At 54.1% G+C, this 15,001-nt stretch overlaps 1 protein-coding gene across 1 annotated transcript; it reads left to right on the plus strand.

Moving 5' to 3' along the window:
• Nucleotides 1-5,782: 5,782 nt before the first annotated feature.
• Nbl1 (NBL1, DAN family BMP antagonist) lies at nucleotides 5,783-13,913 on the plus strand. Its single transcript, XM_027399829.2, has 3 exons — nucleotides 5,783-5,916; nucleotides 13,385-13,579; nucleotides 13,697-13,913. Exons 2-3 carry the CDS (start codon nucleotides 13,413-13,415, stop codon nucleotides 13,896-13,898), a joined length of 369 nt encoding a protein of 122 aa, XP_027255630.1. The 5' UTR covers nucleotides 5,783-5,916; nucleotides 13,385-13,412; the 3' UTR covers nucleotides 13,899-13,913.
• Nucleotides 13,914-15,001: the final 1,088 nt, after the last annotated feature.

Below are 15,001 nucleotides of genomic sequence, written 5' to 3' on the forward strand. Positions count from 1 at the left end.
AGTACACTACCCAGCAGCATTTCTATAAAGGTTCGTGTATTCTGCCACAGTGGGACCAAGTCTAGAATTTCAAGTGTGCTAGGCAAGTGTTTGCTGCCAAGCTTTATAGACCACCAGTAAGGATGGGGTTTGTTGTTGTTTCCCCTCTAATGAATGTATCTAGGGACAGAAATGTTAAAAAACTCTGCCCTATGGGATATTAGGTTAACTCTCGAAGAAGGGACAAAAATTCTCCCACTCTTTGAGGACTGGAAGAAACAAAAGGAAAATGTGGAGAGTGACCGGAGAACTAGTTTGTGTCATTTCTGAGCGCTACAGAAGAGAACAGCATTGCTGTCCATTTCAGGGTGGGCAGAGTAATGGAGCATGGGGGTAGTGGGATGCAGGTCACTCAGCCCTCATACAAGCTGATTTCTCCTGGGGATGCTCATCGGGGAAGCAGAAAATGGACAGTTGTGGGGTTCATATTTCCATCTCAGAATTCATCAGTTTTGGTTCTCTGACCCTCTTCTTTTCACACCCCACCCCCCAGTGTGCACAGGCGCGCATGCGCACACACACTTTGACAGCACTAAAAAGATGAAAGAAAAGAAAGCTTTTCACTGAGATTTCACCCATACTCTCCAGGACTGGCCAAGGCATTACTTCCCACACCCTTCCTTGGAGAACAGACCCATAGTCCATAGTCACCCTGTCCTGCTTCCCTAGACCCAGAGGGCACAGTCAAAATTGATGCATAGGCCCAAAGTCAGAACATCACATCTGTGCCCAGATCTATCTGATATTGACTCCCTAAGTGAATGTGGGCCTACCTTTTTCCTCTGTGGGAAAGGACAGTGCAACATCAATAGCTTCCATTTCCTGTTTCACCTGCATGACCCTCTTTAAAAGTGTTCTCTCTCCACCAGGCAAGGTGGCACAAGTCTTTAATCCCAGAAATTTTGAGGCAGAGGCAGGTGGATCTCTTGTCCCTTTGAAGCCAACCTGGGCTACACAGAGAACTGCAGGTCATCCAGAACCACACATAGTGAGGTCCTGTCTAAAATTAAAAACAATATTTGTTTATTCTCAGGGCTGGAGAGATGACTCAGAGGTTCAGAGCACTGCTACTCTTCCAGAGGTCCTGAGTTCAATTCCCAGCACCCATGTAGTGGCTCACAACCATCTATAACTTCAGTCCTACTAAATCTAATGGCCCCTTCTGGCCTCCAAGCACACTAGATGTGTGTGGCGCACAGATGTACACACAGGCAAAACACCCAGGATTGATACAATGAAGCAACATTTTAAAAACATATTCTCAATTTCATACATAGATATGATATACTTCACCACATTTCCCTATTTCCTCCCTCCCCTCCCTTTCCTGCCAAATTTGTCCTCAGTAGGTTCCCTTACATGTCTTCTGTATGTATGAATGTATTTTTGTGATCCACATTAAAATATATTTTAATATGTATAATCATACATGTGCTGGGAGTTGGTGGCACACGCCTTTAATCCCAGTACTCAGGAGGCAGAGGCAGGCGGATCTCTGTGAGTTCGAGGCCAGCCTGGTCTACAGAGTGAGTGCCAGGATAGGCTCCAAAGCTACACAGAGAAACCCTGTCTCGAAAAACCCAAAAAATAAATAAATTAATAAAAATTGTGTACACATGGGGGAGGCTGTACACATGCATACAGGTACCCGAGGAGATAAAGCATCTTATTCCCCTGCGGCTGGAGTTGCAGGCATTTCTGAGTCTCCTGGGCTGCTTACTTGAGCAAGGGCAACTTATCATTGTCAACACTGCTGAAGAATATGCCACTACCATCCCACCCCCACACTCCCCACCCCCACGCAACCTGTGTCTCTCATTTGCATCTCAGGAAATCACTGATGTTCCTAGTTGCCAGATGAGGAAACTGAGGCTCAGCAAGTGTGTCCCTGGAGTGAGGCGAGGAGAGGAAGCTTTGCTCGCTAACACCTGGACTCCATCCAGGGGCTCTGACTCCAGTGCCTTAGCTACACTGTATATACAAACCTCCCTAAAATAGCTTTCATTTTATGGAGCACGTGCTATTTTCCAGGAACAGTGCCCAGCACTTTGCATCCATTTATCTCCTTCAATCCTGGCTCCTTCTCAGAATCTCACCTTAAGCATCACTTCTGCCTTGTTTTCAGGAAGCTTCTCCCCTCCCCCACCACCTTACTCACCTAGCTTAATTCACACACAAGCATAAAATCCTCCCATCTGGGGCTGGAGAGATGGCCCAGGGGTTAAGAGCACTGACTGCTCTTCCAGACAGAGGATTCAGGTTCAATTCTCAGCACCCACATGACAGCTCCCAACTGTCTGTAGCTCCAAGATCTCACACCCTCGCACAGACATACATGCAGGCGAAACACCAATGCCCATGAAATAAAAATAAATTATTAAAAAAAATCCTCCCATCTGTTGTGTTTCTATGATATCTTCCTTTCTGTTCTAAGGGTGCTGGAAAGTTGGGTCTTTATTGGCCTAGTCCATTGTTGGGTCCCCAACATCTCATAGCTGCCTGGCACACAGTAGATAGACACTTTAAATATTTGTTAAATAAGTGAATGAATGCTAGCAACATGCCTGGACTGTATGTTCTTCCTAACTGCATTTGACAGATTGGGAAATCTAGGCACCAGCATGGAATAGTTTGCACAGAGCCCCAGAGTCCATGAATGATGAAGAGCATGGAGTCAGACCATGTAGGGAGATCCTGGCTTTTCAGGTCAGCTCTGAACGGGGGTGCTGACTGGGGCCCTGTGGGTGTTCTCAGGCCATGGGCCTGAGCAAGAAGGGCTTTTGGCTGCCTTCACTCTTCTTCCTCTAGGAGACTGCAGAGGTTTGGACCCCCAAGGAGGCCAGGCTGACAGGATTAGAGGAAACAGCTGGCTGGAGCCCCATGCCCTGCAGGAGGGAGCTTACATTCCCCAGAGACCCTGGAGAGGTAGCTCCTTGTAGACCAGTCACATTCCAGGTCAGTCGTTTTCCTGAGCCCAGATGTTTGCTAATGAGCTGGGGAGAGGGGCATTCAGCCCTCAGCTCCAGCTCTGGGCCCCACATTACCTCGGCCCCAAGAGACTGGCCCAGGGCCAGCAGGCTCTGGCCACGAGCCTGTGCCCTGTGCCAGCCAGGCCTGCCTGGGCAGCTGGAGCTGTGCTGCCAACCAGGTGTATCTCCTGGAGCTTGGAGACTCTGACTTGACAGGTTCTGCCTTTCCTGCTGGGGCCCCATTATCCTGGATCCTAGGGGTGCAGCATCCCAAGGGGAGGGGCTCTGAGGCAGCCAAGAGTGAGTGTGAGCACAGGACCAAGGTCTATGCATTCAAATTTAGCCTTTATCACTCACTATCATTGTGATATGGGGGTGGTGGTGGCTAATGACACCTTTGTTCTCATTAGTACAACGGAGCAATGGGATTGTGGTGAAGAGTAGATGAGAGCCAGGAGGTGGTGGTGCACGCCTTTAATCACTCGGGAGGCAGATGCAGGTGGATCACTGTGAGTTCAAGGCCAGCCTGGTCTACAGAGCGAGTGCCAGGACAGACAGGGCTGTTACACAGAGAAACCCTGTCTCAAAAGACTGAAACAACAACAGAAAACAAAAAACAAAAACAAGAGAGTAGATAAGATACAACGGACAACAGACTGCTTAGCTGGGTATAAAATGGCAGCTGCTAAAAGATGTTCAGTCCCTTTCTAGATTCCCTGCCCACACTGTAGCTTGCTGTCACCACTGGTCTTAGCCAGACAGATGTAAGTCAACTACGAACCCCATGTCCTTCGTTAGGTGTTTGGAGCTGCTCTGGAGCAGAGCATCCCTGTGTCTGAGAGGGTGCTGGGATGCACTGCCAAGGGCGCTGGCTGGGATTCCAGCCTTCTCTGCTATGGTATGTGTGATGCAACCAGCACATTACTCCACACAGTTAGTTTCCTGCAGTGTGTTGTGGGAACAGGTTCTTTTCGTGCTTGCTTGGTTTTAAAATTACATTGGTTTATTTTTCTTTGTGTGTGTGTGTGTGTGTGTGTGTGTGTGTGTGTGTGTGTGTGTGTACACTTGTGCACAGCACACCTGTGGCGGTCAAAGGACAACTAACTTGCAGGAGTCAGTTCCCTCCTCCCATAATGGGTCATAGGGATCAAAGTCAGGCTGCTAGACCAGGTGTCAGTGCCCTCACCCACTGAGCCATCTCACCAGCTCCTGTTTTGTTTGAGACAGGGTCTCACGTAGCCCAGGTTAGCATGGAACTAGTTGAAGCTGGCCTTGAGCTCCTGATGGGATGATAGGCATGTATCACCATGTCTGGTGGGAATGGGCTCTCACAGAACATCCATATCCACTCCCATCCTGCCCAAGGTCCACACTGGAGACTGCTGGCAAGCTTAGGCTGTAAAGCACCCCGCATATGGCATGCTGCATCAAGGCCGGTATCTGCAGCTCATGGTCCTCCAAACCTTAGCCTCTCACTGTGTAACTTTTGGATGAGCTACTTCAGCTGTTTCTGGACCCATTGCATTTATTAAATGGAGCTAGCACTGAAATGAAACGAAGAGCTCTGCCTTCAAGGGGCTGATGGGGGACATTGTAAAGAGAGATCAGCATGAACAGATGTATTCCAGGCTGCAAGATCACACCTGGAGGAGGAAGACGTGGAAGCCACCTGAGGACCCCGGTAGACGAAGAATGCATTGAACAGGAGATAGAGGGAGGGGACAATCTAGGCTGAAAAACAGCATTAACAGCTGTTGATTTGGGGAGCAGGCGGCCTTGGACAGCCAAGATGTTACCATTAGGCCACTAGGAGGCCTTGCCAACCCCCACCCTCATGCTTGGCAACTTGAAGATGTCAGGTGAGCAGGGTTGAGTCCATCTGAATGACTGAAATACGTGATATGGACCACCAACTTTCACCATCCTGCTCGTTGATGCCCTGGGCTGTCACCTCCAAGGGACAAGAAAGACACCACCTTCTTCCTCCTCTTAGGGTGGCCTGGAACTGGCTGTTTAGTTGACCGTGGGTCTTGGGTGGGCGCCGCTGTTCTCAGTTTATGGGGTCCTGAGGATAGAAGCCAGGTCTCCTGCATGCGAGGCAAGCAGTCTGCCAAACTGGGCGACAGCCCCAGTCCGGATCGACCTTATTCTTTTGGAACAGGCTACACCGGTGCAATTTCATCTCAGTGGATTAGGTAGATATTCCCTCCTTCAGGGGACCTGCACTGTCCCCTCTTCAAAGAGCCCGAGTGAGTCTGTTTTGGCTTCTCAGACCTTTCTCTGGATGCCCTAGCTAAGTTGTTTGGAGGTCAAGGGGCAAGGAGCACAGCCCAGATCGGAACCCAGCCTCCTGAGGGAAGGTTGGGAGCAGCTTCGGATGGGCTCCTGGTGCTGGAACCCCAGTAGGCTGGAGTGTTGCACTCAGCAAGTGTCCAAAGTCTGTTACTGTCTCTCCAAGGCCTGGCAAGACCTGATAGCACAGAAAAGCCTGGCTGAGGGGAATCAAAGCCTGAGAAGCGGCCGGGTGCCTGGCTTGTGCCCTTTCATCTCTGTCCCGGCCGTCGGGAGAGTGGGGCCCGCGGCCTGGGCGCCCCTGCTCGCGCGCGGAGGGAGCGGCCCTCGCCCGCCGGCCCGCCCGCCCTGCCCGCGCGGCCCTCCCCTCGCCGCCGCTGCCCCCGCCCTCGCTCCCTATTTGGAGCTGAGACACCCTGACGTCGGAGGCGCTCGGCCCGCCGCTCCCCCGCGCCTCGCGCCCGCCTGGGGCCGCAGACGGCCAGAAGAGCAGCCCAGCCGAGCCTCGCGGGGTCACTCCAGCCCAAGGACCCCGGGTGTGGGATCCCCGAGGCCCCCAACCACCTCCCAGGACCCCCAGGAGGACGCGCCGCGCTCCCTGCTGCCGCCGCGCGCGGTAAGTATCGCCCGGGCCCGCACGCTGGAGCGGGGCAGCCGGGGTCCCCTTGCTACCGCGCCCCACAGCATCCCTAGAGTCCCGCAGTTCCACTCTGCGTCCCGCCAGCCCGTGACCCCCGAGCCGCGCAGCTCAGCGGCCGGCCCGGCGTCTCCGATCGCCCGCGCTGGGGACGTGGGCGCGGCTCCCGGTGGCCAGGGGGCACCAGCGGCGTCCCGAGCCGGTCGCCAGCCGCGCCCCGAGGCTCCGTTTCTTGTAGGAGTTTCGCCGCCAGGACTAAGAGTGGGAGGGAGAGCGTCGCCCGGCGGGCGCCGGGCAGCGCTGGGACTCTGGGCTCGTTCTTCCTTTGGCTCCGTCCTTGTCCCCCACTCGGTCCCTGTCTCCATCCACAGGTCTCTGACTCTCCATCGCTCCATTTCCGCCTCCACGCTCTCGCAGGAGTTCTGTCCCTCCCACTGTCCCCCTCGTGCCTCGATTTTCACTTTCTTTGCCTTCGTGTTTTCTCTCGGCGACTGAGCGCCTCCCTGACCTCCACCCTTCAAATCAAAGCATCCCGCCCCAGCTTCCGAGGCGCGGTCCCCCAGTTGGGCTCGCGCAGAGTTCCTTTGGCACTACGAAAGACCCCAAACTCCCCTCTTTCCTGCCCCCAAAGTCTGGCCGGTGTCAATCCCCCCTGCAGAAAGGGAGAGGGAGAGCAGGCGTGAGCGCCCGAGCTAGCTAGCTAGCCTTTCCTGGGGCTCTAGCGAGCCTTGTAAGCATTCCACCCCAATGAGGCAGTGTTCACCGCAGGGCTCTGCTGCCGGCCACCTGCCCTCCAGCCGGCTCTGGCTCCTGGGCCAGGCGATGATCTTTTACAAGCGTCACTAAAGGGGGCAGCTGCTTGACTTGGCCTGGTTGCGGGGGAGCAGGAGGGAGGAGCGGGCGGGCATTTAGGGAGAAAGCCACATTTCCATGCTTTCCGAGGCCCTTGCCTTGCTGGAAGCCACCAGCCTGCAATTCGGAACACCCCAGGAAAACAGCCTGCTGGCACAGGCTGAGAGTGGGGAAGTAAGTTGTCAACAGGCAGCCCCCCACTCTTTGTCACTAAGCAGCCAGCCCCCTGAGACACCCACGGATGCTGGAACTGCCTGGGCGGATTTGTCTTGAGTTAGAGCCAAAGAAGAGACAAGGCTGGGGCGTTTCCTTGGTGACCCCCACCCCTCTCCACCCTTCCCTGAAAGCCAGACCTCTCTCCTGGGCCTGTATGTTGGAGGGGTAAGCAGGGGAGTGGAGGCTGCGCCATAGCCAGAGGTACAGCCTCCTTAAAGTGAAATTTCAGCTCCTTCCTCCTGCTGGCAACCCCAGGGGTCGGAGGCTGTGGGGTGGGCAGGGTTGTTGGTGAGGTCTGAGGGGAACTTCTGTTGAGCAGATGTGTAAGCCTGCCCTGCAGCCGGTAGTTAGCATACATTTGTTTTGGAGACTGTTTTTGGTCTGTGGGGCCCAACTGCCTGCATAGAAATACCCAGAGCTGGAAGGTGGAACCGCCTGGCCTTAGTAGCATGGGATGGACCCTGGGTAGCAACCCACTATACTGTTGGTTCATGCTGGAGCTGAAGGAAGGAAAGCCTCCCTGTGGTGCTCCTGGGGTCATGGAATCCTTGTGGCCTTAAGCTGCACACTGGAGCCAGACTCTCCCCAAGGGAATCGACCAAGCCACATGTTCCCAGGCTATGCCGATGCCTATTTCACAGGTGGTAAGTGTGAGGCTTATGGAGGTGAAGCACAGGTCACTGACGCGGTCTGTATGAACAGCCCTGCCCCTAGGACTCTTATCCTGAGACACCCTGTCTCCCTCAGCACCTGGGAATCCAGAGCTGGGCCTGACTGGTGTGAACTGGACCTCAGGCTAGAGACTGCTTTGCCCCCTCCCCAGGAGCATTTTTTTTTTTTTTCAGTTGCACCATTCGAGGAAGTCCCTGTACTCATTCCAAGACCTGGAGGATTGCCCCACCCTACTGATCCCCAAGCCCAGGGCAGCGGCCACAAGCACCACACCCTCTCCACCAGCCGCATGCGCAGTGGGCACCAGGCATAGCCTGGCTCTTGGTAGGGAGATGTAGAGGTGGGCTGCACTCTTAAGGCCTCTGCCATCCAAAGGGGTAGAGTTTGCCTCAGGCCTTGCCCCAGCTCCTGCCCTGGCAAGTGAGTGTGTTGGGTGATGCTTGGCAGCTTGTGAAACTGTTCCCAGCCATCTTGCTGCTTGCTTAAGTTTCAACTCAAGGTATCCCCCTAAGTCCCTATCACAGTAGATGCATCCCAGAATCTGGAGGGAGGAACAGAAGCTAAGGTGGTTAGATGACTTCAAGCCATGCGCACGGTGACCTCCTGAAGCTAGAACCCCACAGTGACAACCTCTCCAGAGCCTTCCACACACTCTTCAGCTTAACGCTCCCAGCTGCCTAGGGGGCAAGAGAGAAGTCTTTACTGTTCCCACACTGCACATGAGCAAACTAAAGCACAGACGTCTTCGGGTGGCTGAGCTAAGATTTGAACCCGAGCCCAGGTTAATTGTGGAGAGTGGAGGAGAGATTCCTGCCTCCCCCCAACGTGTGTGATTGTGTGTGTATTAGAGAAATTGTGTGAGGTTGTATGTATTGCGTGTGAGAGACAGTGTATTGTGAGAGGACTTTGTGGTGTGTGTGTGTGCGCATGTGTGTGTGTGCGCGTGTGCGCGTGTGCGCGTGTGTAAGACGGGGGGGGGGTGTGCTGTGGTACAGCCTACCTTGAAAACCCTGGTGGAGACCGAATGACCCTGACTTTTCAGAGTTAGCAAAAGAGGAAACAGGGCGGAGGCCAGGCATAGTGTTGCACACCTTTAATCCCAGCACTCAGGAGGCAGAGACAGGTGGATCTCTGCAAGTTCACGGCCAGCCTGGTCTACATCGTGAGTTCCAGGACAGCCAGGGCTACACAGAGAAACCCTGTCTAGAGGAAAGAGAGAATTGTCTCCTCCACACATGCAGTCCCCTCTTTGCTGTATAAAGGCTTTAGTAGGTGGTGGTGGTGACTGTCCTTGCGAGCTAAGTCCATGCAGCCTTTAGAACACCTGCTACAGACGTTAGAAGCCAGTGGTGGGACCAAGGGGAGCCTGTCAGCCGTGACACGAAGGGGGCCACACACAGTTCCTGACCTGACTGGGCCTCAGGGTCATTCGGGGAACACAGACAGATGCCCGTTCAGGCCACACCCTGAGCTCTGGCCGTTTGATTTTGCAGGCCAGGCCCAGGGCTTCCACAGTTCTGGTGAGTGCCTCACGGCAGGGGCTGGAGCCTGGCAGGTGTGCTGTGGGCCAAGCCTTGTGTATTCATAGCTCCACCCCCCTGGCATTCCTGAAGGGCCTTGTGAGTCAAGGGCCAGGGAAGCTACCACAGTGCTTCCTGCCTGGAGAGATGGGCCGGCTTCTTCTTGACCTGTGCATAATGACAAGGGTCAGCCTGTGGATGTCGTCCTGTGGGGGCTTCCTTTCTGTATGAATGGCAGTTCAGAAAAGGCAGGGTACAGGGAGGGCTGTGGGGGACTGGAAAGAAGGGCTACACCTCTCACAATCCAGCAGTTGCCCTGAGAGGTTCACCAGAAATACCCTGCCCACCCCCAGGTCTGAGGTGTGGCCACCTGTGCTAAGGGTGCCACTGAGCTCATAACAGGACACTTCCCTTCTGTACCTAGACCCAGAAATAAGGTTCTTCCATGACCACATGCTGGTCTTCGGGGGGCCAGGAATGGGGCTCAAACTCTGGTCTATGGAGCCAGGTTCCAGATAAGGCAATGGCTAAGCACCAAGAGTTCTGACAGGGACAAGAAGGCTGTCCCTAGGGGCACCCCAAATCCCACTCCAGCTCTTTATTCCACACCCCCATTCCCGGACTGCTCACTCCCCATTTCTTGCTTTCTCTTTCTCTTCTGTGAGCCTTCAGCCTGTGAGGGTAACTGCCGGCTCACCTGATTCGTTCATAATCCCGACCTCAGCTTTTCTATTGTCGGGACATGTAAGCTTATTCAAATTCCAGCGGCTGCTGTGTTTCCATTCTTCAAGGAGAAAGTGGGGGAGACAGGTCCTATCCAGTGGAGTTCTTGTAAGCTGACATGGCTGCGGTTAGGACCAGCATCTCCCTGCCAGGCAGGAGAAGCCATGGCGGGTGAGGGTTGTGATCCCCTCTGCTGGCTTTTGTTCCAGCAGTAACCCGCTGGCCAGGAGTGCCTTCCCTTGACTTTCGCCGCTCATTACCCATTTGCGATTCAGAATTATGAACTTCTACCCTGACACTCAGGCATCTCTGCGTTTCCTGGTGGGATCTGAGCTTTGGAGGGGGCGAGCACAGCTCTCCTGCCTCACCTCCTTGAAGGCCCCCAGATGGGGAGTGTCAGCTACAGAGAATGAATAGCCCAGGGGAGGACATGGCTCCTCTCTTGCTGCAAGTGTTTTGGGACAATCTCTGCAGAGCTTGGGTGTTGGTCTGACAGATGGCTCACTTCTGTCCTGCCCTGGCACTCTGTGTGACCTTTAGGGTGGAAGGTATGAGAAGCTGGATGAGGCTCCAAAGGCCTAGGAAGGAAAGTTCAACTGTTGCCTAAACAGAAGTGAGCTGAGTTTCGGGTTGAGGACACACAAAGAAGGGTAAATTGACAAGATGATTAAACCTGCAAGGAGCCCATCCATGGGCCGAGAGCATCATGGCCTCTGTGCAGGATGTGAGGGCTGGGGGCGGAGGTCCTAATGGCACCTCTTTGGTCTCCCTTCTGACACTGCCCAAATTTACTCATGAACACTCCAGGGATGAGAGCTGTGTTGGTGGGTGGATACTGGGTCCTGGGTGGGTGCTGGGTGCTGGGTGCTGGGTGCTGTTATGGGAGCCTCCCAGTTCTAAGAAGGAGCCATGTTTTCTCTACAGCCAAGGGAAGTAGGCTGTGACAGATGAACTCTTCTCACAGTCACACAGCTCCTAGGCTGCAGACTTCTAACACCGGGGACTCCAGGGGCAGTGGGCCAGTCTACTGGTGCTCCAGCTGCTGAGCTGGGGAGGTGGAGGGTGATCCCAGCATTCTGCTTCTGGTCCTGGCCAGGTTGTGGTGGGTCAGGGTACGCCACTCTTCTGAGGGGCATGACTGGTCCTTGTGCTTGTCCCCTGTGGGGCAACTGAGAAGTAAGTTATAGGAAGTGGCCTTCTAACTTAGTCATGTCATTTCTCCTCAGCTTCTACCATATCTATCTAATAACAGGGCCTAATCTCCGGGCCAGTGACAGTCTGCAAATGTCCCCTTATCTTGTCTCCCAGTAACCTCATGGTTAAGCTCCAGGTTGGGCTCCACTTTAGCCAGTCAGACTTTGGCAGCCTCCACACCCATCTCTCCTAGTCCCTCACATGCCCATCGCCTGGCTACCGTCACTCCAGCTTAGATCTCAATCCCAGCGCCTACCGAGACCTTAGGTTCACGTCCTACCCGGGTCTTATTTGTTCCCTGCTTGTCACTGCCAAGAAAATGTCACAGAGGCAGAGACTATAGCAGGGACTTCTCTACAAGTCCTAGAGGGGCTAGTCCAGCTCAGGAAGGGCCCAGAGCCCTGGTCTTCTATGGGTCTTGGAGCTCTTTAGGAGGTGGTGGTCATACCTTGGGTCAGGCTAGTTCCTGAGGGTCGGTGGAGTGCCCATTGGACCAGGAGGCTTGCCGGATGCTGAGGTTGCTGCCTACATATAGGAACGAGTCCAGTCCATTCCGCTGGGCCATGTTTGTTCTAAAAACGTGGGTTTTGTTGTGGATCTTATGGGTGAGTCTGGAGTGTGGACCACGGCAGAAAGTTATTGGGATCTAGGCACACTGTCCAGCCCCATCTGCAGCTGTCTTTCTCCCTGTCAAGTCAGGGGCAGAGGTCATCTTCAAAGACCAAGACTTCTGCAGAGAGAGGAGCTTTAGCTACCCTCCCTGACATCCTGCTCTCTCAGCCCTGTATTCTCTCTGCAGGAACTGCCAATCCCCCACTGTCACCTCCCTGGACACTTGGAAAGATACCTGTCATTGTCACCCCCATCACTTGCTGGGGATTGTAAGTCCAGAGCAGGGCTGTCATACAGAGGAGCCAGCCTTACCCACTCCTGGTAGCTGGCTTCCAGAGAGCTCCTCTATCCCCCATTCAAACTCACCCAGGCTCCTCTGGGGACAATACTAAGACAGTCCCCAACTGCCTGAGCTGGGGATATTCCCCTGTCGGGTTGCCTATTGGAACCACCCTGGGAAAGTGTGAATTTCATCCCAGCTGAGAGCTTTCACACTCTAAGTCTCCAGGGAATTCTGATGCACCACCAGGTTTGAAAGCTCCATTTATTTTACAGGTGAGAAAGCGAGGCTTGAAGGTTCCAGGGTCACAAAGCATTAGATAGATGATAGATAGACAGATGATTGATAGATAGATGATATATATATGATATATAGATAGATGATAGATAGATAGATAGATAGATGATATATATGATATATAGATAGATGATAGATAGATAGATAGATAGATACATACATACATACATACATACATACATACCTTTCCCCAGTGTCCTGTTTCAGAGGGGTTTGGGGACACCCTCCCTTTGAAAGTACTTCCCTCTGTTCAGGTCTCTCTGAAAACCCCTCCACTACTATTGAGGTGTCTGTGTAGGGAGGGAATGGGGTGGGGGAAGATAAAGTTCGGCAAAGTGGTAGAATTCCCCCATCTTGAGGGGCTCCTTTAGACACAGACTGTCCTGCAGCGCCATCTTGTGGCAATCTCTGGAATTATTTCCTTACTCCCAGAAGGAGACCTTTAAGTGGTCCTCTGCTTGACTGGGGGTTGGGGTAGGTGGGGGTGGTTAGAATCCCGCTGCGGGATCTCTGGTGGCTGGGCACTCTGGTGGGGAATCCTAAGAAGAAATGTATCTGTCTGAGTGGCATAAGGTTGAGTAGCAGTGTCTATTTAGGAGGCATGGACAATGGCTGCCTCTAACCCTGTAATCAAAGGATCACTTTTGATTTATGATATGAGGGATCTAACCCAGAGCCCTTGCACAAGCTAGGTACACACTGTGCCACTGAGCCATAGTCACAGCCTGACACTAGCAACTGTCCCACTGAGGACCATTCACTCCCCAGTGCCATCAGGTGTGGGGCTCCACACAGCCTTTATAGTTTACTGAGGAGAAATACCTCCTCCAAGGTGTGCCTGGGGCTGGGCATAGTGCTACCATCCCAGAAGTGGGGAAGTGGGATTGGGAGAATCCGGAGTTCAAAGTCATCCTCCGATACAGACCTAGTTTGAGGCCAGCCTGGGCTTCCTGAGACTGTGTCTCAAAAGAAGAAAAAGGTCTGTCTGTGGAGAGCTAGCCTTAAACCCTGGGGCCAGAGCCCACGCTTAGAACACACCCCTGCTCTCCACTGCCTAGCCTCACTTGCCACCTGTGCTCAGTTCCAGGTCTCTGGAGGTCACGGGCACAATGCTTTGGGTCCTGGTGGGGGCTGTCCTCCCTGTCATGCTGCTGGCTGCCCCTCCACCCATCAACAAGCTGGCCCTGTTTCCGGACAAGAGTGCCTGGTGTGAAGCCAAGAACATCACGCAGATTGTGGGCCACAGCGGCTGTGAGGCCAAGTCCATCCAGAACAGGTAGGACTCTGGGGGAGGGAGAGGCTGAGGCCGGGGACTCAGGGAGAGGGTAAGGAAAATCAGTCCGCCCTTGCGTCTCCTCTGGAGATCCAGGCTCAGGGTTGTTTCCTCCCACAGGGCGTGCCTAGGACAGTGCTTCAGCTATAGCGTCCCCAACACCTTCCCGCAGTCCACAGAGTCCCTGGTGCACTGTGACTCCTGCATGCCGGCGCAGTCCATGTGGGAGATTGTGAGTACAGCTGTCCGTCCGTCCCTGTGCTGCAGCTCCCTGTGCTGCGGGAGGCCTCGGGTACTTCCCAAGGCCTCCTCATGTGTGTGAGCTGCAGGCTCCTGCTGGGAATACACATAGGGCACACTCTTCAGTCTGACACCCACACAGAGGACCGCAGATACTCGTGAGACTCCACCCATGTCACAGACACTGCAGTCCTTCAGGCTCCTCTCACTGTTGCAGGCTAAGACCAAAATCTCTGCCCTGCTCTGCCCTGCTCTGCCCTACACCGCCCTGGCGAGCTGGCTCACCAGCCGCTTCAGAGCCGCCTTAGCACCTCCCATCTTCTTCAGCAACTTGACACCACCATCCTGCCTCACTTTAGCCCTTCCTACCTGCTCTGCTTCTCCCTACCCCAGGATCTCCCCCCCAACACCTTCCTTCACCACTGAGTGCCCACTGTGACTCTTTCCCTCAGGGGAGGGAGATTGTATCGCCCAGTGGCCGGCGTCAGTGTGTTAGGCCTTCCTTGGACAATTGCTGTGTCTACTCTGTGTTTCAAAGGATCACTTTTCACCTCTGGATCTAAGCCTCCCTTGTCCTAGGCACTTTGCTGTTTGCCTGGGCATCAATGTGTGACAGCAGTCCTCACATCTCAGGGGGGGCTCCACACAGCCTTTATAGTTGGGAATGAGAGAGAAATACCTCCTCCAAGGGTGACCTGCCTGGGGCTGGGCATTAGTGCTAGCCATCCCAGGGCATCCAAAGGGAAGTGGGATGGAGTAGGAGAAGCCGGAGAGTCAGGTTCCTCCAAGTTTCAGAGAGTGGGCTTGGGCCACTCCAAAATTTGGGGATGGATGAGGAGGAGGGGAGGGGGGGGGAAGATGAAACAACCTGTGGGCTCACTCCCCCATCTCACCATAGGTGGGATCAGCACCCTGGGCCCTTGGGTGAGATAGCTTCTTCCGGGGCTCTATGTTTAGGGGAGGTAGGTAGGAGCCCCAACTTACTTTCCCATCCTTTGTGTTCCAGGCCTTGCTTGCCCCTGCCTTGTGTAGTCCCATGGTTCTGAGAGAAGAGTAAGGTCCCCCCCGACCCCAGGGGTGTCAGAAATATGAAATCGGCTCTGCTCCACTGTACTACTTCCGGCAGGGGAACTGTTTGGTCCTGGAAGGGGCGGGGTGGGGGTGGGGTGGGGGGGACTTATCCAG

This window comes from Cricetulus griseus, chromosome 2 (assembly GCF_003668045.3).
Source record: "Cricetulus griseus strain 17A/GY chromosome 2, alternate assembly CriGri-PICRH-1.0, whole genome shotgun sequence".
Classification (NCBI taxonomy): Eukaryota; Metazoa; Chordata; class Mammalia; order Rodentia; family Cricetidae; genus Cricetulus; species Cricetulus griseus.

Bases quoted from the DNA above. Each gene is read 5' to 3' on its own strand.
- Nbl1 (XM_027399829.2), top strand. From the start codon at position 13,413: ATGCTTTGGGTCCTGGTGGGGGCTGTCCTCCCTGTCATGCTGCTGGCT. The intron at 13,580-13,696 runs GTAGGACTCTGG...TTCCTCCCACAG, and splicing joins GCCAAGTCCATCCAGAACAG to GGCGTGCCTAGGACAGTGCT.